The sequence below is a fragment of the Triturus cristatus genome, chromosome 2_2 (genome assembly GCF_964204655.1).
Source record: "Triturus cristatus chromosome 2_2, aTriCri1.1, whole genome shotgun sequence".
Classification (NCBI taxonomy): domain Eukaryota; kingdom Metazoa; phylum Chordata; class Amphibia; order Caudata; family Salamandridae; genus Triturus; species Triturus cristatus.
In genome coordinates this window covers 1,235,004,852-1,235,027,275 of record NC_140582.1, presented here as the reverse complement: position 1 = coordinate 1,235,027,275, position 22,424 = coordinate 1,235,004,852, and the positions used below count along the sequence as shown (strand labels likewise).

The window sequence follows — 22,424 nt, the reverse complement described above, 5'->3', positions numbered from 1 at the left end:
AGTGCTTCGTATGTAAAAATGATATGACGAATAAGTAAGCACAGGAGCCAAACTCCCGTAGGAGCCTGTCACTGACGCTGCTGTGGGAGTCCGACGTTGAAAAGGAAGCACCAGCAGGGCTTAATTTGTCATACAATAAGAGCCAGGGCCCTTGCCATGCGGCCACCGCAGCTTGAACCAGACATTGCCCCCACCAGCGCTGCCAGCGACAGTGCCTATGCAACTACGAACCGCGACACGCCTGTAAATGTGACAATTCAGACGGTTCCAGGCCCCCAAAGTTATAAGCATGACTGGGCGGCAGGTATTAGTCTCTTTCAATGTAGATTGAATTAATAAACAACTGTTGTTCTGCTCATCTCTAAATTACAGACAGCGCCAGCATGTGGGAGAGTGTCATAAATGCTGTTTTTCACAATTAAGTGCCGGTACCCAGTACTGGAAACCACTGGCTCAAATTAAGCACAGTTCCCGACACCCAAAGCATGCACTGGTGCCCACCACCTGCAACCACCGGCACAAACTAAGGGGCATATCAACAACAACCGGCGATAATTATCGCTCAGCGCTCTTAGCGTGAGGATAATTATCGCCGGCTAGCGTGAATTTTTATCGCTGAGATAGCGTGCTATTAGCAACGCTTATCTCAATAGCGATAAAAATCTACACGCTAACAGGCTAACGTGAGATTATCGCTGGAAACCCAGCGATAATCACACGTTACCTTGTTGATAGGGACAGGCAAACTTAGCCATGATATCCTCCTTCCATAGGATATCATGGCTAAGTCTGAAAATTAGCAGACCTAAAAAAGCAGCGTTAACCGCGGTTAGCGCTGCTTTTTTTGTCTCTAACAGGGTTAGCGACATTCTTGATAATAGGAGAAATGTCACTTAGTGACATTTCTCCTATTATTTTACTCTGGAACGCCCCCTTTGCATCTCATTAGAGATGCAAGGGGAAGCGTAGAGTAAAAGGGTGCTAACATGCAAATTTGCGTGTTAGCACCCTGTTGTTGATAGGGTGCCAGTTTTATCTCTGCTTTTTTGGCTTTTAAAGCTAAAAAAGCAGAGATAAAGCCCTTGTTGATATGCCCCTTAGTACTGTCTTTGATACAGACCGTTGGCACACTGCACGCTGTGCAAATGCTATGGAACAGCAAAAGAGCGCTCTCAGTTATAAAATACAACTTACTCACGGGATGGGGGGGGGGGGGGGACAAGAGACCTGTAAATGCGGCGTGTAACAGTGGCAAAACAGGAACCGTACATGCCAACATTTTTAAATTACAAAGAGGGAGATTTTGAAAACATAACTCAGGGAAACTGTATTTTCCCCATGGACTTTCATTAAAGCAGAGGCAGTCTCAGGTGGGAGGCTGCTAAACAGAAACCAATTTTTGATCAACCACCCATCAAGCCTGTCCTCATGGACATTACATTCCTCCTAAAACCAATGAGTTCCTAGAGTTCAACAGGTGAGAACTTAACGCCAAGAGAACACAGGGACGAGTTTATGATTGCGCCAAGGTCACCCACAGGGAACCCGTGGAGGCTGAAGGCGACCCGTTCAACTAGGAGCGGTCACTCACCCTGTCTGGTGACTCAGGACACACAGACTAGCATGGACCTTCCCAGAATATGGACAACAGCGACAGAAGGGCTACTGCATATATGGCAGGATACTACCGGGAGAGTTTGAGGTCAGTCCACCTCACTGTAGCATGTGACTGTTTGGGGTCATTGTCCACCGACACAAGTTGTGCACTGGACAATGAATGAGACTGGAGCTACATCCGTACCTAAGAAGACTCTAGGTAGCATGGTACATGTGTGGTATTAGTGGAGATGCTTGGCTTCCAAAGACACCGTTCAAGAGGTCTGGAAACGTGGCGACACACTTCAAGTTTCTTGAGTCTTCCTCTGGGCCTCATTGAGACCTCTCATCCTTTAGTGGAGCAGCAGTGAGTCCAACTCTCGCATAAAGAGGGTTCTTTGATGCACAACCACTGGATTGTGTGTGGGCTGTGATGGGGTTGCAGGTGAGTCATTGCTGGACCACTGCGACACCGTCGCTGAGCCAATGCCGTTTCCATGACAGGACACTCCTGTTCAGGTAGATCAAGGTTGTGACATTGTGGCAGGGAGAGCAGGTGAAGATCAGTGGTTTGACTGTTCTCCTGCAGTGCCAGTGTGCCAAGGATACTTCTAGGATATTTCAAGGATATTTCTAGAACTTAGCAACTGGGCAATGAGAATCTACTTGACTTGAATCGTTTTTTAAGTCCCTGCTTGACAGTGTCATTCACTTATCGGTGGAAGTGTCAGATTCTGGTTGTCACCAGTTCAATCACTCCTACTGTATGATTGTGTGAATTCATTCCTAGATGAAAGCCAGCCATACAGTTTGTTGGAAAAGCCTGAGGTTGTAAAGCCACTTTGACTGAGTAAACCACCGAGCTGCAACCAAGTTCTCCAGTGCCTCAAAACCCTCACCGGTGATTTTTTACGCTCTACAAATGTTTGATTGATTGATTGATTGATTGATTGATTGATTGATTGATTGGTGAGTTATCATAACCTTTGAAACTTTAGGAATGGTTGATGGCTTGTCCGCCATTTATGGTCTTTGGTTGAGGGTGGAGGCTGGAGGCTGAGCTACATTTCCTGGGGCTGTATTGGCAGTCTGGTAGTTTGCCTCATACTGCGTGCTGAGTTTCTGCCTGCCCACAATACTTGCTGTCCTTACTTATACTGCCTGCTGAGGTATTGCCAGCCCAGAATACTCACTCACACTGTGAATCAGGGCTCTGTTTGTCCTCCGTGAGGTAGAGTTGGTCTTGGAGGTGAAAGAATGCTCCTGTGGGATTGGTGTTGACCGTCGTCACATCTGCTGGCCAGCTGTGTTGTCCTGTGAGCAGTGCTTTAAATGGGTCGGAACTCTCCGGTACGGAGTACCGGCACTTTTTTATTTTGAGAGGGAGAGTACCGGCACTTCTCAAGAGAAATGCAACACTTTTAATTGGAGAGTACCAGCACTTTTCAAAACAAGCAGGTACTCTGTTATAGAGTACCTGCACTTTTATTTTTCCATTTCAAGCACTGCCTGTGAGGCATCTAGAGCACCAGCGGTTAGTGGTAGTATCGGGGCCTACTCTAGTGCTGGGGCACGAAAGGCACTGGTTCAATGCAGGCAAGAGCTCCCTCAAGCAAGTTGGCAAAGTGAGCAAGGGACCCACGTCTGGGCATACCACTGGATTCAAGCTATCCTGGCTGATGAGGATGTTACCCCAAAACTGGTCCCAGGAAGCTTATTTCCTGTCCAGGGAAGACCTGGCTTGGCAGTGCGGGCTGGACTGTTCCCATGAGGCACAGGGTCAAGACTGATTTGCATATAGCTGGGTCTGAACTGGGGTGGCGAAGTGAGGTAAAGAACGATGATGGATTCAACCCAGATCTGTGACTGGGGCTGAGTGTCTGAAACGTTTCAGCGCTCCGTCCATCAGCTCTTTGTGTTTGCTTTGTGACAGTAACACAAGGCTTTGAATTCATATCTTCCATTTTGAACTCCCTCATTTAATCATACATTTCCTACTTCCCTCCTTTCCTCCTGAATCCTCTCCATCTCTTCTTCAATCTAGATTTCCCTCCTTAAATCCAGAACTCCCACCACCAGTTCTAAATTCCATTCCTAAATGACCTCAGCCGCAGCGCCTTGAGACCCTCTTGGGTGAGTAGCGCGCTTTATAAATCCCTGATTGATTGATTGATTGTACCTCTTCTTTATTCCTGAGTTTATTCCTTCCCTCTTTCCACCATAATCCCTTCGATTTCTTCTTCAATCCTGAATTTTCTCTTTCGATCAAGAATTTCACCAGGAAATCTCCTCTTTAACCCTTAATTCCCTCTAACCGTTCTTCAGTCCTGAATTGTTACTATCCTTACTTCAACTCCTCTTCCCTGCTTCATCCCCCTACTAGACCCGTCTTCCCTCTTTCTGTCCTGAACCCTCCAGATCTATTCTTAATTCCAGAATTCCCTCCCTCAGTTCAGAATCTCCCCCTTTGGCCCTGAATGAACGCCCTTCTCTCTTTCAATCGTGAATCCTCACAGCCTAACCTTTGGAGCAGGCAGTCTCCTCCTCTCGGCCGCCATCCCTAATTCCCAGGTCCCCTCGTTAATTCAGCCCTTAAAACATATAGGGCCACATTTACGAAAAGTGTTGCATCGCTGGGGAAAAACAGCGAGTGGACACATTTCGTTGAACAATCATTGTGACACCATGGAAGCGCCGCATTTACACTACGGCGCTCCATGTCGCAAGGATAGCACAGATAACGTCAGATATCCTGATGTGTCTGGTGGCGCAGTAATGACGCATTGCTGGAGTGTGTAGGTAAATGGACGCAACTCCAGCAATGTGCCATTACACATGGGTGAGTCCCATATGAAAGGCCCTGTGTCACTCCTTATGCCTGTATGAAGCAGGCATAAGGATTGTGACGCAGTCTAGTCATAGGAGTGGCGCAGTGAAATCTCATAGATTTCACTGTGCCCCTTCCTACAAGGCTTTTTTTCGTGGGAACGCCCACCCTGCATACATTATACCTGATACAGGCATAATGCAGCGCAGGGCTTTACAAAGTCATGCATCTGTCTAGCTGCATCACTTTGTACATAGGGCGCAGTGTGGCGCATTGTGTACGCCACTGCAGCGTCCTAAAAAAAGTGATGCAACAGCGGCGCAAGCACTCATAAATAAGGGTCTAAAGGCATCATATAGGAAGTTTGGGCACAGGGTAGCGCCGCAAGGAATCTTGATGCACTGCCTTACGTCAAATGAAAAAGGCAGGAATACGCAGTATCTCTGTGATTCTTGTCCTTCTCCCCTGTGCTGGAGCACAATGGGCTGCCATGCGCCAACGCAGGCACCCTTGCGCCATGGTGCTAGCGTGTCTGCGTTGCAGACAGGATTGTTTTTGTGCAGGAAGAGACACCTTTCTGCACATAACCAATCACGAAAGGTGCTTTCATCTTTCTATGTGTGCTGCAGAATGCAACACACATGGAAAGAGGGAAAAAGGAGGAGAAATAAAGGTATTTCTCCTCGTTGTGCCTCCCCTACGCCTCTCCTGTGGAGGTGTAGGATTCTGACTCATTCTCAGGTGTCCAAGTCATTGTAAAGCTGGGAATGTGTCAGGTTCCATGAGTGTTGCATGGGAACACCCACAGCAACACCCCTTTCAGGCAGAGTACTGCGTGAAAAGAGACCATATTTACAAGGCCATGAAAAGCCACACAGAGTGACTTTGCGTGGCCTTGTAAATATAGTCCAGCACAGTGCGCAATTGAAGCGTCAAAAAAAGTGATACTCCGGTGGCACAAGGGGCGCAGTAAATGAGGCCTTAAGGGCCTCATTTACTAAGAATTGGCATACGGCAGTGCCGCAAGTCTTTGTGTGGCGCTGCCCTAGGCCAATTCGAAAGTGCAGGATTACACCATATTTACAAGATACGGTGCATTCTTGTCCTTTCTCCCTGCACTGGAACACAATTTGCTGTCTAGCGCCAATGCAGGCACCCTGGCACCATGGTGCAACGGTGTCTGTGTTGTTGGCAGCATTGTTTTTGTGCAGGAAGGGAGGTGCACCTTCCTGAACAGACACAATCCATGTTGGCTTTTTCCTCGTTCTCTGTGTGCAGAATGCAGCACACATGGAAAGAGGGAAAAAAAACGAGGAGGAATGAAAACATTTCTCCTCGTTACGCCTGCTCTGGGGAGGCTTAAGGTTTTGGCGCCGCCCCAGCTTTACATGATCTTGTAAATCTGGGGATGCGTCAAAATCCATGGGTGTTGCATAGCAACACCCATCGCAATGCCTATGGAGGGCCCCCCGATGCAGAGTAAGACAACGCAGCACTTTGCGCTGCCTTGCCCTGCTCATGTCTATGAGGCCCTGCAAAGCTCCCCCGAGTGGTTTTGCGTCGTCTCATAGATATGATTGAGAGGCCTGCACCACTGGAGCATCAATAAAGTGATGCTCCGGCAGCGCAGGCCTCTTGTAAATAACCCCCTACCTCCCTCTGTCCCTCTTTCAATCCTTATTTCCTCTTTCTATCTCTTTATCTTCACTTGCCGGACTTATTTCTCACGTGTCCACTTATCTCACTTTCGTATCACACTGTGGGGATTATTACAAGCCCATTGTACTGTCGTTGCGTCACTGGCACCGGCAGCGGAGAGTGCAGACCCAGATCTATGCTGCCAAGCAAAGCCACTTTGCGTGGCTTTTCATGGCCTCGTACACATGGAGTGAGGCAAAGCAGCTGAAGTTGTTGCGTTACCTTACTCTGCATCAAAGAGGCAGTCTATGGCGTTCCGGTGGGTGTTCCCACTCAGCACCCATGAATTTTGGCGCATTCCCAGATATACAAGGACTTGTAAACCTGGGAATGCGTCAAAAGCCTGCTCCTCCCCACATGGCATGGGATTGTCCACAGCTAATGGCATTCTGGTCCACAATCTTCACACTGATCGACCAGATCATTGGTATATCTATTTCACTCACCCTTCTGTTGGGTTTGCTGAGCTGTGTCAAAGACGCGCCAGTTAAGGTACGCAAACTACACGCACTACTTCTCCTGTTTGCCAAGCGCCAGGTTGCCGTGCACTGGGGGAGGAGGAGGATGCCTTCCATTAAGGAGTGGATCAGGGACGTCACGTATGGTCATTCCCAATTAACCACCTTCTGGGAACTAATGCCCCCCCACTTCAAGACCTAGGGACATTTGGGAACCATTCATCACTTGGGCCCGGGAGAAGCAGGGGTCAGATGGGGACACCTCGACATACACGGGGTCAACTGATGGGCTAGTGTGAAATGTTGACGCTGTCTCTCTGTACAGTTTACCTGTCTGCAGTGCATGTGATACGAGACGAGGCTCTGGACTTGTGAACATGTTCCTCATATGATTTTTCCTTGATTGGCATCGCAATGGGGTTGTCGTTTACATCTTTCTGTTTAGTGTTAGGGGGATGGGTGCATAATGTACAACATTTGCAATGATCTGAATGTGCAGATTGTACTCCCGGACATGCATCGCTAGTAGACTGGTTTGTTGTTTTGTTTATGATTATATATTTTATTTTCAAAATGCCAATAAAAAGAAATATTAAAAAAAAAGCCTGCTCCTCCCCAGGGGAGGCGAAACAATGAGAAATCGTGTCCTCTTTCTACCTCTGCCGCATTCTGCTGCACATACAGAAGGAGGAAAACCCCTTCCTGCACAAAAGCAATCATTCCTACAACACAGACACACTTGCGCCATGGTGCCTGCATGCAGCGCTGCGTCAAAAACGAGTAAATGAGGCCCTGACTTTTTATTTTATTTCTTTTTATCTATTCTTTGTGGTTTTTCTCTTGATTCTCTTGTCCTACAAGATCTTTCTGTACCTTTCTTAACTTGTCCCATATCATCTCTTTTCACCACTGGTGAGACTATAGACCAGCGAAACAGTATCAGTGCCTAATATTTACACATGAGCCCAGAGGAGCCGAGGTACTCCTGAACTGTGCCCAGGCAGACAGAATTTTTTATGTGGACACAGTGAGCCCAGAGGAACCTTGCCACCTCTGAGCTGTGCCCAGGCAGACAGAATCCTTGATGCGGGCACCATGAGCCTAGGGGAGCCTTGCCAACCAGAGCTGTTCCGAGGCAGACAGCATCCTTGATGCTGCCACTGTGAGCTCAGAGTGGCCTGCCCACACCTGAGCTGTGCCAAGGCAGAGAGCATCCTTGATGCGGGGGACCATGAGCCCAGAGGAGCCTGCCCACCCCTGAGCTGTGCCCAGGCAGACAGGATCCTTGATATGGGCACCATGACCCAGAGGAACCGTGCCACCTCTGAGCTGTGCCAAGGCAGACAGCATCCTTGATGCTGGCACCGTGAGCCCAGAGTAGCCTTGCTCCCCCCCCCCACTGAGCTGTGCCCAGATAGACAGCATCCTTGTTGCGGGCACCGTGAGCCCAGAGGAGCCTTGCCACCCCAGAGCTGTGCCCCGGGAAACAGCATCCTTGATGCTTGGAGGATGCTGAGTGCAGCACGTGTTATAATAACCAGCAGCAGTCATGGTAATGACAACTTCTGTGATTATCACTTGCTACCTGTGGGATTCTTGGGCACGGGCTGGTATTCCTCCATAAGCTCTGTGCCCACCTCCCGCCTGTGGTGCGAGCTAATGTGTGTTATTGAGTGTCTTCTGGTTCTCCAACCTGTATTTAATTCTTTGTCTCCTGGAAGGTTCTCCCCCCACACACCTTGTGATACTAAAAACAAGTGCTAGCCTTGCAGACGAGTCCTCAATGCTTGCGGAAATTTTGAGGGGTGCCATATATTCATGGGATTGGCACCATGCAGAGTGCCATGCCGAGTCATGCCCACCAGTGGAATGACGCATGGCGCGGCACAGTGCTTACTCCGCACATCCGGCGCCGTGCGGATGTGCAATGTCAGCTGACTGAGCCTACAAGTCCCTGCAAGTGATGTGTATACAGCGCCTTGAGACCCTCACAGGTGATTTGCAGCGCTTTATAAATCCTGAGTGATTGATTGAGTGATGTCAAGGGATGTGCAGAAGCAGTCATGCAGGGGCATAGCCACCAATCTCTCTGGCATATCGTCTTAGAATACATTATATGAGAAGCAGGACAGGAGGGGGCTTAAGAGGCAGTGGAATGGAAAAGGAGTGTGGATTGTTAGAGGTACTGGAAACACAATCATCTGCAAACTTATCAACATTTTTAAAGGCCTTTCAAACAAACGAGAGAAAGTGTGTGTTTCTGTCACTGTGGGCATGTAAAAATCCAGGTGAAATCCAACAAATTCCTCACAATACCCGACCAAAAGCACTTGTAGCCAACTATTTACTACAGGATACATGTTTAGGGGGTGTAACACCCCAAACACGTCCCCTGAAACTACGGCCCTGAGTCTTGGGAGCTGCGGTCAATGGAATCAGATACAATGCCCGGCGGGGGAGTGGACGGACACCTGGTGGAACGCCCCCTCTGGTATGAGCAATTACGACTCTGTGTGCTGCGTAACACACTCTATTAAGAGCCTTACAATAAAATATAACAACGCACAACTTCAGTGTAGCACAAACCATGACACTTAGCAGCTCAGCACAATTCAACTTAACAACAAACCTCAACATATCACAACACATCGTAAAACTGTGCAAGACAAGAGAACACAACTCAAATTAAACCAACTGAAAAAACACAATTCTGCCTAGCACAACGCCACTCAACACAACCCAATACAATCAAACCCAACACAACCATCCACAACATAACCTCAACACATCACAGATTAGCACAACAGAACTAAAAACAATCAAACTCAGGATAACTAGGCACAACTCAACAGAACACAACCCTAGCACATCATAACTCAACAGAACCCGACTCAGGGGCATATTATCAAGAACGGCGTTAAAATTATCGCCGCTTTAGCGGCAGAAAACTGCCGCTAAAGCGGCGATAATGGGCTTGATAATATGCCCTTGAGAATTCCAATAGAAGCCCATGTTCTGGTGTGAACCTGGGCTTCTATGGAAATTCACACGGGCATATTATCAAGCCCATTATCGTCGCTTTAGCGGCAGTTTCCTGCCTTTAATATTAGCACCATTCTTGATAATAAGTAGGATTCTCGCTGGGCACACACTGATACCGCGTCCAGTAGCACAGTCACCAGAAACAGCCACAATAGGTGAACAGTCACCAGAAACTGCTACAACCCTCCTGGTCGCCATAACTGTGAATGATAAAAGAACAGGCATGGTTGTCCACTCTTCAGAGGACCACTACAGGGGTCATGGCAGAGCCATGTGCTGCTCCCTAGGTCTGGGCACCAGACACCAAGACTACAGACGGAGGCCAAAGGTCTACATGGAGCTAAGTCACCTGTAGGAATACCACCACAACAACCCCAAGCTTTAGGAAGCAGCCATGAAAGAGAACTCTCACATTCTCAAAGAGGAAGTGGACACACCTGAGTAGCAATTGATGCTCACGCAGATCTGTCTCTTACCACTTACCGGCAAGTAAAGGACCAGGAACTGCAGGCATCTGGAAGAGAAGAAAGAAACGATCAACGGAGGCCATGAGGTGAAAAGAGGCAGGAACAGTATTTTTTTTTTCTTCAGAGTTTTATATCGCGCAAACTTGACCCGAAGGTAACAGAGCACTTTACATGAGCACCAGTTGTGTTACACAAGGACACTTAAATTTTTATTAGGCACAAGGAAATTAAGTGATTTGCCCAGAATCACTGGATGTTGAGCGTCGATTTTGAGCGTCATTGCTGAGAGTCAAACCCAGTTCCCCAGATTTTGGATCGACCGCCATAGCCGTTAAACCACATCCTCTCCCCAATATGGCCTGCGCTGAACTCTACCGGATGCAGGGCTGAGGAAGCAGAAAGTAGGCCTGGCTATGCCTAGTAAATGGTACCAAGTGCGGGCTGCACTGAACTCTACTTAACGTACGGCTGAGGGAGGGGGGCTGCAGGAAGTAGGCCTGGGTATGCCTAGTAAATGATACAACGTGTGGGCTGCCTGAACTCTACTTGATGTAGGGCTCTGGGCTGGAGGAAGTAGGCATGGCTTCACCAAGTTAACTGTATCCCGGTAGTAGAACCTGGATTTACCATGGTATGATGGGACAAGTCAAAGGTGTTCAATTTCAAGTTAGATGTTATATCATTTATTGTGTATGAATGAACCATGTCAACAGTTTCTCGCACTGCCCTCTGACCATGGTCAGACACACGAGTGACGCTCTTCTCTTTAGAGCTGATCAAAGCCGGTGCCACCCTCGGGGTGCCAGGTACCCGCTTCCGACGGATGTAGGTGGCAAAAGACAACGTCTTGTGTAGTACAGTGCCACACAGTCAATACACAATCAATAACAACAAGCTGACCTGCCTCCCCCGCCATAGATCCGACTTGAGTTCAAGTCCAGCTCCCAGACGCCGAGAGTGCCCGCACGAGCCGACTTCTAAAACATGTGATAGATGCACACGCGTGCCATGCAGCCTTCAAAGTCACACGTCTTACCACACTCCCACAGCATACATTGCACAATATTGTCTATAAGTCAACAGTTTTTCAACATAAACCTTATTTTAGAAACATCTGAAATAGTTTTAGCTTTGAACATCAGCACCGTTGTCCCTTTATAGCACATAGCACTGCGAGGTCCTGCTACTAACAATACAGCGCTTTACAAACTTCTGTTAGCATAACATTATCAGGACGGGGTCTTTACAGCCATTTATTGCAAAATGGCCCGTGAGTCGAAAAAAAGAGTGACTTTCAAGCTGCTCACTACAAGCCCTCCACAACACTGGTCCCCAATACCTCAACGAAAGAATCTCCTTCTACACCCCCAAAAGGAACCTCTGCTCCACTGACCTGGCCCTAGCCGAACCCCCGCGCATCCGGAGATCCAGAATGGGAGGAAGGGCCTTCTCCTGCATCCCGGCCAAGACATGAAACGAACTCCCACTCAATATCATACGATCCCCTCACTGCAAGCATCCAGGAAGGACCTCAAGACCTGGCTCTTCGGATGAGCTGGAGCTGCCCGAAGTCCCTCCCACACCCCAGCGCCTTGAGACCCTCACAGGTGAGTAGCGCACTTCACAAACGCCTGATTGATTGATTGACTGAGTGACATCAGACCAGTGGGTCTGTCTCTGAATTTCCCCAAGCAAAAAAGTTGGGGGCATATCAACAAGCCGGCGATACAAAATTATCGCTGCTTTTGCGGCCGTTTTCTGCCGAAAAGCGGCGATAATATTATCGCCTAATTAGCAAGGCCACGGTAACGTGTGAAACCTTGCTTTAGCGTCGGGATTTCCAACGCCCAGCTTTGCATCTCTAATGACAGGAGAAATGTCTCTTCCTATCATCAAGCCCCACGCTATGAAGCATAGCGGCAGGAAAAGTAGCGATAACCCCTGTTATCGCTACTTTCCTTACGCCTGCTTCAGGACTGACTTAGCCATGATATCCTATGGAAGGTGGATATCATGGCTAAGTTTGTGAGTCCCTATCAGCAAGCTAACGCCACACTTCGTGAGATTATCGCTGGGTTTCCAGCGATAATCTCACGTTAGTCAGTAAGCGGTAGGACTTTTATCGCTTTTGAGATAAGCGTTGCTAATAGCACGCTATCTCAGCGATAAAAATCCGCGCTAGCCGGCGATAATTATCCTCACGCTAAGAGCGCTGAGCGATAATTATCGCCGGCCCTTGCTGATATGCCCCTTGGTTGGTCAGGGGGTCTCTACAAGAGACAATACCAGACTAACACCTTCTCAGCGTTCTTCCCCAGACCTAAGGCAACACCGATTCGAGGCTCTAAGCTCCTTGCGGGGCGGATCTTCTGACTTTCAAGGTCTTTCTCTAAAGAAAAGGATCTGAGGAATCAGTTGGGTCCGCCTCAAAGAGAAACCAAACCTCAAAAGTAAAATTATTCCCGGTGAAGCCTTTTATAATTAGTGAGACAAACAGGAGGCTTCTGGTTCTGCAGGGGCCTTGAAGCAGAACATGAGAAGGTGTTACCACATGAATAATGGCGCAGAGAGAAACCAGTTGTACTGAAGCAAGATGGCAGGAAGCAGCAGTCACTACCACAATGGCCATAATGCATTGGGACTTCAGCATAAAAGATACTGAGACAAGAGCTCAGTGAACTTGTGAAGCAGTCGATGAACTGCTAAATACAGAACTAGAAAGACCATAGTGCAATGGAAGAGCGGAAATAGAGGAAGGACTGTTAATGTCGAGAAATACTCTGAAAAGTTTTCAGAGCTGATCCCTTGAAGTGAAAGTACTTTATGTGTTTTGGATAATAAAATACCTGGTGCTATCCCTCCCTTGTCTTCGTATTTTTGTTTTTTAATTTGAGTTCAGTGGGTTCCACACAATAGTATTCCGTACTCAGCGCTCCATGTGTGAGGCGCCCCGCTGGCATTAATATGTTGTCGGTGAAATGCCCCCCTGCCCACCAGCGTCAGGTTTATTGCTTGGTAAACTTGAAAGGTTTCACAAAAGTTTACTTTTCATAATATCCGGTCCCCTCACACTGACACTCCAGGACTCCTCCAACCATCTACCCTCTCCATCCCTCTCCGTACAGAACACTCTCTTACATTGGACCAATCAGGACCCAAGGACAGGCGCTTCCAGGACAATCCAAGAAGCAGAGGCAGTGGGGGGAACAAGTTGCCTCACGACCGCTTTGGTTCAATTTGTCTCGTTCAATCACTGAGCAACTCTGTTTCTCTCTCTGTGATGTCCCTTCCTCTTGTTAGTATTTACCTGGATGATGTCTCCTGGGTCAGCAATTAGGGGTGGGCGATAAATTTCCAGCTAAATTCTCACCAACCGCCGCGAGGCAGAGCCTTTACGCACGTACGGCTCGCCAACAGTAAGTTGGCAAGCGTGAGCGAGCATTGGCGACCTCTAGCGCCATTTTCAGATACTAGGAGGGCACCCAGCAAGATTTTTGTAACACGGGTGTTTGTGACCATTTGCAGTGAGACCGATGCTGCTCGACTAGAAGTTCTACTCGAGCTGCAGCGAAGAAGCCACGCCCTCCAATACACTGCGTGGTGTCGTTTGCGCTGATTTTGCAGCGCGAAACAAGCTGACGGTGCTAAAAGTCAGCATAAGCTGCACAATGTGCCGATTTCCGCACGAACTTGGGAACTCCGCGGAATCTTGTGGCGTTTTCAGCAACTCTGCTGAGTTTTGCACCCACCCCCAGTCAGTATCTCTTCAGTACAACCTTGACTAGAACCCACGGCTCTGTCAACAGCATCTCTGGTGCTATCCAGCTCGGGAAGATCTTCGAGTTCTTTCTGTGTGATCATCGTTTCAAACCTGAGCATCAGATGAGTCTCAATGGGCCATATGGACAAATCTTTTTTGAGGTTGCAAACAGCCCTGACTGCAAAAAAAGCATTTTGTAGAGTACAAAAATCAAATTGTGATTCAGTAACGTCTTACCGAATTGCAATTTGGTTAAGGGATAGGATATATGGAAGGGGCGTGTTTAGAGCATCCATGCCAAATACCGAATTGTAGTGATAGGTATCAATGTTTTGTGACCGAATTCCGGTTGGGAAACATTCATGTTTTACCACCTCCTCGAAGGAGGGTGTACCCCATTCACAAATGGGAAGACGTCTCCAAGGTACCTCTTTCTTCTTAAAAATGTACAAAAAATATTTTTCAAGGACCACTGCCTACTTTTACAAACATGAAACTGCTAAGGTTTATTGTTTTTTTTTAAATGTAGCCCGTTCACCTTTAAGGAAAACAGGTGCATTTAAATAAAATGGCTTCACATACATGGTGGTCTGCAGACCCCAGCAGGCCACTATCCCTATGATGGCTGCGAATCCTAGTAAGGCTCAAACTGCAACCTACCTCAAAAATATTCATGAGGTAAGTTGATTTGCGATGCCACTAGGATTCACTATTTTTAAATATATTCATTTGTACATTAGGAATTGTTATTTTCTAATTGCGATTAGGTGAGAATCGTAATTTGGAAATCGCAAGTCCATCATTTTTGTGCACGTGGCTCTGTGTGTTAACGATCCCAGGTACCAAACTAAGCACATCACACCCTGTGTGTTTACCTCGCTAGACAAGTACTCTGTTCGCACTGTGACTGTGAGCGCCATCATGGCTGTTGCCGTTTCCCGTCTGAGTAGTGCAAGTTATTCCCAGTACACCAGACACAAAGGTAGGACTGCTAGTGTTTCTTGTCTAACCATTACCCATTTCCCTCACAAGATTAGATTGGTTTGTGTTTTTAGGTCTTGCCGAGGCAGCGCTTGCTCTGTCTCCTTGAGACATGCTGTATTCAGCATGAAGCTCTCACTTTCAGCCCATCTTTTTAATTGGCTCCTGTCACTGTCCTTTGTAAATCGTACCTTTTCATTGGTCAAAAAAGTTCATGGTCCGTCCCATGAGGACACCCCCTGGTACAAGTGTTGTTGCTCTGTACGTTTTAATTACAGCCTCCGAGCGCTATTTTCTTACATGGCTTTCTCGGACTCAGTCTCCCGCAATGCTTTTTTGCTTTGTCATGTACCCAGTGCGCCACACCTCAGCGACCACAATGGCGGCCGCACCTTTCTTTTATTTGCAGTGCCGAAAGCAGCTGCATGACCTTTTTTTCTGTTTATTTACTTTGGGTAAAATGGTAGCTTTCCCGCTTCAACTTTAAACACCTCACGCTAAAGCGCAGGTGCCGTGAGTGCTTCAGAAGGAAAGTAATGGAAAAAGGTGGTTTTTCTATTTCTTTACTTTTGAAGCAATTGCGGAACCCGCGCTTTAGCTTAAGATGTTTAAAGCGCGAGTGCCGCGATTGATTTGCACTGCAATAACTCTTGCATTACTGTATTGGCATTGCATTATTATTAGCAACGTCACTAGCACAAACTTTCACTAACGTGAGACCTATTGCATTACAAATGCTTGTTTAGATTTGTATATTTGTGTAGAGTTGTTGCATTCTGGGGCTCTCTTGTGGCCATTTGTGCTGGCCCTGTGTACCTCTGGCTGTAGATCAGCGCTAGCCGAGGTGTGCTTGGTTTCCCTTTATTTTAAAAGCAATGCTGCCTATAATTTTCCTTTCCTGTTACTGGTGTTTTCACCTACAGCTGTCCGGGGAGTTTAGGACCACTCTGGCCTGTAATACTGCTAATATAGGGATATGAAGGTCCCTAAAGAGTAGGCCAGGAACATAATAAAAGCTCATATCTTGTTTTTGCACATAAGTCAGTTCATATTAGTAGCACACGTGACTTAGCATGAACAGAGGATCAGACTGCTTGTGTGAAAAAGCGCTGGTACTTCACCCACTCGCCTGCTCTCACCTGAGATTCTGCATAAAGTCTAGAAACCAAGCCACCTCGCTGCGTCAATGTTGGCAGCCTAGTGCCTATGCAGGCACCATGGTGCAAGGGTGCCTGTGTTGTGGTCAGGATTGCTTTTGTGCAGGAAGGGACACCTTCCTTCCCAAAAATATCCTGGGAGGCTTTTTCCTCTTTCGCTGTGTGCTGCAGAATGGGACATGCACAGAAAGTAGAAAAAACAAGGAGAAATAAAGATGTTTCTTCTTGTTACGCGTCCCCTGGGGAGGCGTATCTTTTTGGAGCATTCCCAGGTTTACATGGTCTTGTAAATCTGGGAATGCATCAAAACAATGGGAATTGTGTGGGAACACCCACGTAATGCTCACGGAAGGCCTACCCAAGGCAGAGTATCTGTCCAGCTTGTGTCCTTCCTGTTAGCCCGCCTACATCGCCGCCTTCCCTCCCCGCTCCCCGCTTCCCGCCACCACCGCAAGCCCCGCCCCTTTTTTCATTCTGTTCCCGCCCCGCTCCCGCCTCCCAGCTGCTCCGCCCACCCGCGCACTTGGCCTTTATATGGCGACCGTGCGACACAGGTAAGTGTGACCCACTTGTGGGACACCCCCGCGCCGCACGGCCACCAGCTGCTGCGTGTGCCCCTCAGCCTTGTCCCTGCCGCGCTGCCTGCCTCGCCGCCGGCTGACTCCGTTGCCGTTTGTTTTGCCTTTGTTTCTCTCGCCATTTGTGCTTGTCATCTGTATTCCCTGCCCGTGTTTGAGTTTCTTTTTCCCTTGTTTTGTTCGCCATTTGTGCTTAATAAAGTACATTTGCCTGTTTATCTGTCCAGCTTGTGTCCTTCCTGTTAGCCCGCCTACATCGCCGCCTTCCCTCCCCGCTCCCCGCTTCCCGCCACCACCGCAAGCCCCGCCCCTTTTTTCATTCTGTTCCCGCCCCGCTCCCGCCTCCCAGCTGCTCCGCCCACCCGCGCACTTCGCCTTTATATGGCGACCGTGCGAACGCGCAGCGGTCACGCGCAGCGGGCGCGCCGATTGTGCGCCGAAGGCTCGCCAAAGGTAAGCCCGTCCGCGACCGGATCGCGACCAGCGCCAGGACCCCTGGCCCCCGATGCCGCCGACCGACCCGCCTGACGTACTCCGCCGCCACCCTCATCGCTCTCAACTCTGGCCGACTCCCAGAATGCCATCAAGCCACACCACGACGCACCCACGGACCTTTCAGCTGCCACGCCTGCAAATTCACCTGCATCCGGACCTGCCGCACACCAGCCCCCGTCAAGTCGAACAGCAGCAGCACCCACCTCAAGTGCATCCTGCTCAACACCCGCTCCGTCCACAGACACGCCATCGAACTCTGGAACCTCCTAGACGCCACAGCCCCTGACGTTGCCTTCCTCACAGAGACCTGGATGAACGCCTCTTCAGCTCCCGACATCGCCATCGCTATCCCAGAGGGCTACAAGATCGTCCGGAGGGACCGCAACGCCAACCAGATGGGAGGAGGCATCGCCATCATCCACAAGAACACCATCCGTCTCACGACCAGCACCGAGAACACCCTGACCACTGCCGAACACCTGCATTTCCAGATCCACACCAACCCGAACACCACCCTCAGAGGCACCCTGATCTACCGACCCCCTGGACCACGCACGCAATTCAGCGAGGACATCGCCGACTTCGTCAGCCCGCATGCCCTCCCCTCCGCTGACTACATCCTCCTGGGGGACCTCAACTTCCACCTGGAGAACAACAACGACCGCAACACCAGCACCCTGCTGGACAACCTCGCCAACCTGGGACTCAAGCAACTGGTGTCCACCCCCACCCACCTCGCCGGACACACACTCGACGCAGTCTTCTCTTCCAGCACAGACATCGACTTCAGCCACGCCACAGAGCTCCAATGGACGGACCACAGCTGCATCCACTTCACCTTCAAGAGAACGACGACCCACCACCACCAGCAACAGGCCGCCCGCAGAAGCTGGAACAAGATCACAGCAGACCAGCTCGCCACCTCCCTGAGCCAGCACCCTCCTGCCAGCTCAGCGAACCCCAGCCAGGCCGCCGTCAACCTCACGAAGTGGATCAGCATCTGCGCGGACGAGCTCGCCCCGCTGAGGACCCCGCCCAGCAGACCCGGAAGCAAGAAAGCCCCATGGTTCACCGACGAACTCAAGAGCTCCAAGAAGAACTGCCGAGCCCTCGAGAAAGTCTGGAGAAGGGAACCTACACCGGACAACAGGACCTCCTTCAAGCTTGCCACCCGGAAGCACCACCAGCTTATCCGCGCCGCCAAGAAAACAGCATTCAAGGAACGGTTGGACAACAACGCACACAACTGCAAGGAACTCTTCAACATCGTGAAAGAGCTCTCCAACCCCAGCGCAGGAAACAACGACATCACCCCATCACAAGACCTCTGCAACTCCCTCGCTTCATACTTCCACAACAAGATCACGGACATACACAACAGCTTCAACAACCAACCAACGCACACCATGACCGAACAATCACCCCCCACCACCACCCTCCACGCCTGGACCCCGATCAGCACCGAAGACACCATCCGCACGATGAACTCCATCCACTCCGGATCACCGACCGACCCCTGCCCTCACCACGTTTTCAACAAGGCCGACGCTGTCATCGCACCCCACCTGCGAGACATCATCAACACATCATTCAACACCGCCACCTTCCCTGAGAGCTGGAAACACGCCGAACTCAGCGCCTTACTCAAGAAACCAACAGCGGACCCCACCGAACTCAAGAACTACCGCCCCATCTCGCTCCTCCCGTTTCCAGCCAAAGTCATCGAGAAGACCGTCAACAAGCAGATGGCCGCCTTCCTCGAGACGAACGGATCCCTCGACCCCTCACAGTCTGGCTTCCGAGCCAATCACAGCACCGAGACCGCCCTCATCGCCGCCACCGATGACATCCGAGCCCTGATGGACAATGGAGAAACAGCGGCCCTCATCCTCCTAGACCTCTCCGCGGCATTCGACACGGTCTGCCACCGCACCCTAGTACAGCGCCTCAGTAACATCGGAATCCAGGACAAGGCGCTGGAATGGATCATCTCCTTCCTCGACGGAAGGACACAGAGAGTCCGCCTACCACCATACAAATCAGAAGCCTCCGAAGTCATCTGCGGCGTCCCTCAAGGATCATCTCTGAGCCCCACCCTCTTCAACGTCTACATGAGCCCCCTCGCGGCCATCGTACGCAAACACAACCTCAGCATCATCTCCTACGCCGACGACACCCAGCTGATCCTCTCCCTGACCAACGACCCCGCCTCCGCCAGAGCCAACCTGCACGAAGGGATGAAAGAGGTAGCCGAGTGGATGACGACCAGCCGCCTGAAACTGAACTCTGACAAGACGGAGGTCCTCATCCTGGGCTCTTCCCCCTCCGCCTGGGACGACTCCTGGTGGCCTCCAGCCCTGGGCACCGCACCCAAACCAACAGACCATGCACGCAACCTGGGCTTCATCCTGGACTCCTCCCTCTCCATGACCAGGCAAGTCAACAACGTCTCCTCGGCGTGCTTCAACATCCTACGCATGCTACGGAAGATCTTCCGGTGGATCCCCACCGAGACCAGGAAGACCGTCACCCAGGCCCTCGTCACCAGCCGACTGGACTACGGCAACGCCCTCTACGCCGGTACCACCGCCAAGCTCCAGAAGAGACTCCAGCGGATCCAGAACGCCTCGGCCAGACTCATCCTCGACATCCCACGAACCAGCCACATCACCGGACACCTGAGAGACCTTCACTGGCTCCCCGTCAACAAAAGAATCACCTTCCGCCTCCTCACCCACGCACACAAAGCCCTACACGACCAAGGCCCGAGCTACCTCAACAGCCGGATCGACTTCTACGCTCCCAAACGCCACCTCCGATCAGCCAACCACGCCCTCGCCGCCGTCCCCCGCATCCGAAGAGCGACTACAGGAGGAAGGTCCTTCTCCTACCTGGCCGCCAAGACCTGGAACTCCCTCCCGACCGACCTGCGCCTGACCCAAGACCACCTCTCCTTCAGGAAGAAGCTGAAGACCTGGCTGTTCGAGCAGTAGCGGCACCCCCCCCCCCCAGCGCCTTGAGACCCTACGGGTATGTAGCGCGCTCTATAAATGTCACTGATTGATTGATTGATTGATTGAGTAACGCAATGCAGTGACTTGCGCTGAGTTGCCTTACTCCATATTTTTGGAATGACGCAAAGTGGTTTTGAGTGGCTTCAAAAATAAGACTTACGGCTTGCGCCGCTGTTGCACCACGTTGCGTGCCGCAAGAGCAGCAAAACTGGGTACATATATGGCCCTCTGTTTACAGCACTCAATTCTCTACTGATATCAATTTCATTTCTTAATGTCCAGCGTGTGTCAGGGGTTTCGTACAGATAAAAGCTGTCCGTAGTAGGGCATTTATTCGCTATTTTAGCTTTTTCTGAACAGGTGGGTACAGATTGAACACTGTACTCAATGAGGGTTTCCCATATATCTGTGGTCGAGTGTTCATGTGAACGAGGCTACCGGTGAAGTGAATGCTATAGGGTCAATGCTGCACATAATGCATGTTTTCAACACCTAAGAGAGTTCTTTCTGTGTTGGTAGTAATGACGCCTGATCTTCTCCTGAGCGGTTTTGTCCTCACTGTCAAACCTATAGTGCCACAGTAATCTACACACCAATATGCAGGAAAATTAAGCTTGATGTCATCAGTGATGTCATCAATGATGTCATTTGAGATTTCATCAGTGATGGCAAAAATGATGTCATAAATGTTGTCATAGAACATGTCATGAGTGATATCATATTTGAGGTCGTAAGCATTGAAGAGCTGCTAACTATAATTGGTGAATTACTATAACTGGTGAAACTATGTTGTTTCTTTTTGTTCAAAATGTTAATGTTATCACTGACTTATTCACCTAACTATACGGTTTGGTTTTCTCAGTGAATTTCTACGTTTTTTTAAACGTAAAGTAATTCTTAATGACCATATTTGGAGCAAACACCTGCCTGCGGCCACGACCTATACCCAACACACCTCCCATACAGCCAACCCCAGGCTGTGCACGGCAGTAGGGGGTTGGCCATAGGGCTTGGCCCTGGGGACCTCATCCTGCAGGGCTGTTTCTTTTTAATTAAAGGGGATGGGGGGCTGCGTGTTCCGTAGCCACATAAAAAAGAGAGAGGTTGTGCGTGACCCCTCTCGTGGGTTTATTTAGGCCCCAAGGACCCCATCCGGGGTTCGGTATTATGAGTGTGGTAGGCATACTGCCCCCTTCCCGTGCCAATTGCAGCACAGCAGCCCCTATTCCGTAGGCCCAGTACACTTTTCAGGGGGAGGGGGCATGCAGCCCCCCTCCCTTGGCCCATTTAACCCCTTCGACGCGGCGTGAATTTTGCTGCGGTGCGGGGGGGGGGGTTGGGCGTGGCACTCAGGTACTCATGACGGCTCCCGGCTGTCATAAATCACGATGGGCGTGTGCTCATGACGGCCGGGAGCCGTCAGAACTTCGCCCACTGATTAATTCTCCCGCACAGGCGGGGAATTAACCGCGCGTGGGCGGAGCGGCAACGTTCTGACGGCTCCCGACCGTCATGAGCACACGTCTACTGTGACTCATGATGGCCGGGAGCCGTCATGAGCACCGAAACAGTTAAGCCCCAGGTACTCCATCCCTTGGGGCCTGGCAGCATTTTTAGGGGGTTGGGGGTGCGCATGGCCCCCTTCCCTGGGCTGATTTCATCCCCGGGGTTCCCATCCTTAGGGGCCCGGCCCCATTTAGAAGGGGGTGGGGGCATGCGGCCAACCTCCAAACACCGATTTCGGCCCCAGGGACCCCATCCCATGGAGTCCAGCATTAATATAAGGGGAGGAGGGGCACATGGCCCCTCTCTCTGGGTCTGTAGCTGGGACCTCCCAAGGGCTAAGTGTTGTCATCCATGATGTCATTTCAGGCCTGTTTAGTATATTAAGGGATCAGCAAATCCATGCACATAAATCAGACCTATTGGCTTTGTCAAAAAGTAATCAACTATAATCAAATGCCTATTTTACACATTTACGCATTGCAATCTTTTATAATAGTGACTGTCATAAAATATTTCGAATAAAGCATTTTTTTAAAAATAAACATTAACGTGTCTTTGAGTCTTTTTTAAAAACTTTTTTTCAGACTACAAAGTGGAGCCACAGAATCAACCACAACGGGTCCCGGCGCTTTAGCTGAAGAGCACACAGCTCAGCTCGGATTGTTACAAAAAATATGGTAAGCTCTCTTGGGGGCGTGAATTCAATGTTTTTTTAAATATTGCCGGGAAGGCTGCAGCGCTCCCTGCAGCCCCACAGAATTATAAAAATGCTTGGTGATACCCCTGCCCCTTCTATGAGCCTGAGAGGGTTAAAAAACCTCAATTAAAAGCCCTTGCAGGGCATC

General features: G+C 49.9%; 1 protein-coding gene across 2 annotated transcripts in view; it reads right to left on the bottom strand.

Annotated features, from left to right (window-relative positions):
- Positions 1-22,424, bottom strand: part of LOC146863474 (fibroblast growth factor 18-like) — a 238,997-nt gene that overhangs the window by 42,845 nt on the left and 173,728 nt on the right. For both annotated transcript variants that reach the window (XM_085643377.1, XM_085643378.1), the window contains exon 2: positions 10,105-10,135. In XM_085643377.1, the coding sequence (XP_085499503.1) occupies positions 10,105-10,135 (31 nt within the window). The remainder of the gene's footprint in view (positions 1-10,104; positions 10,136-22,424) is intronic.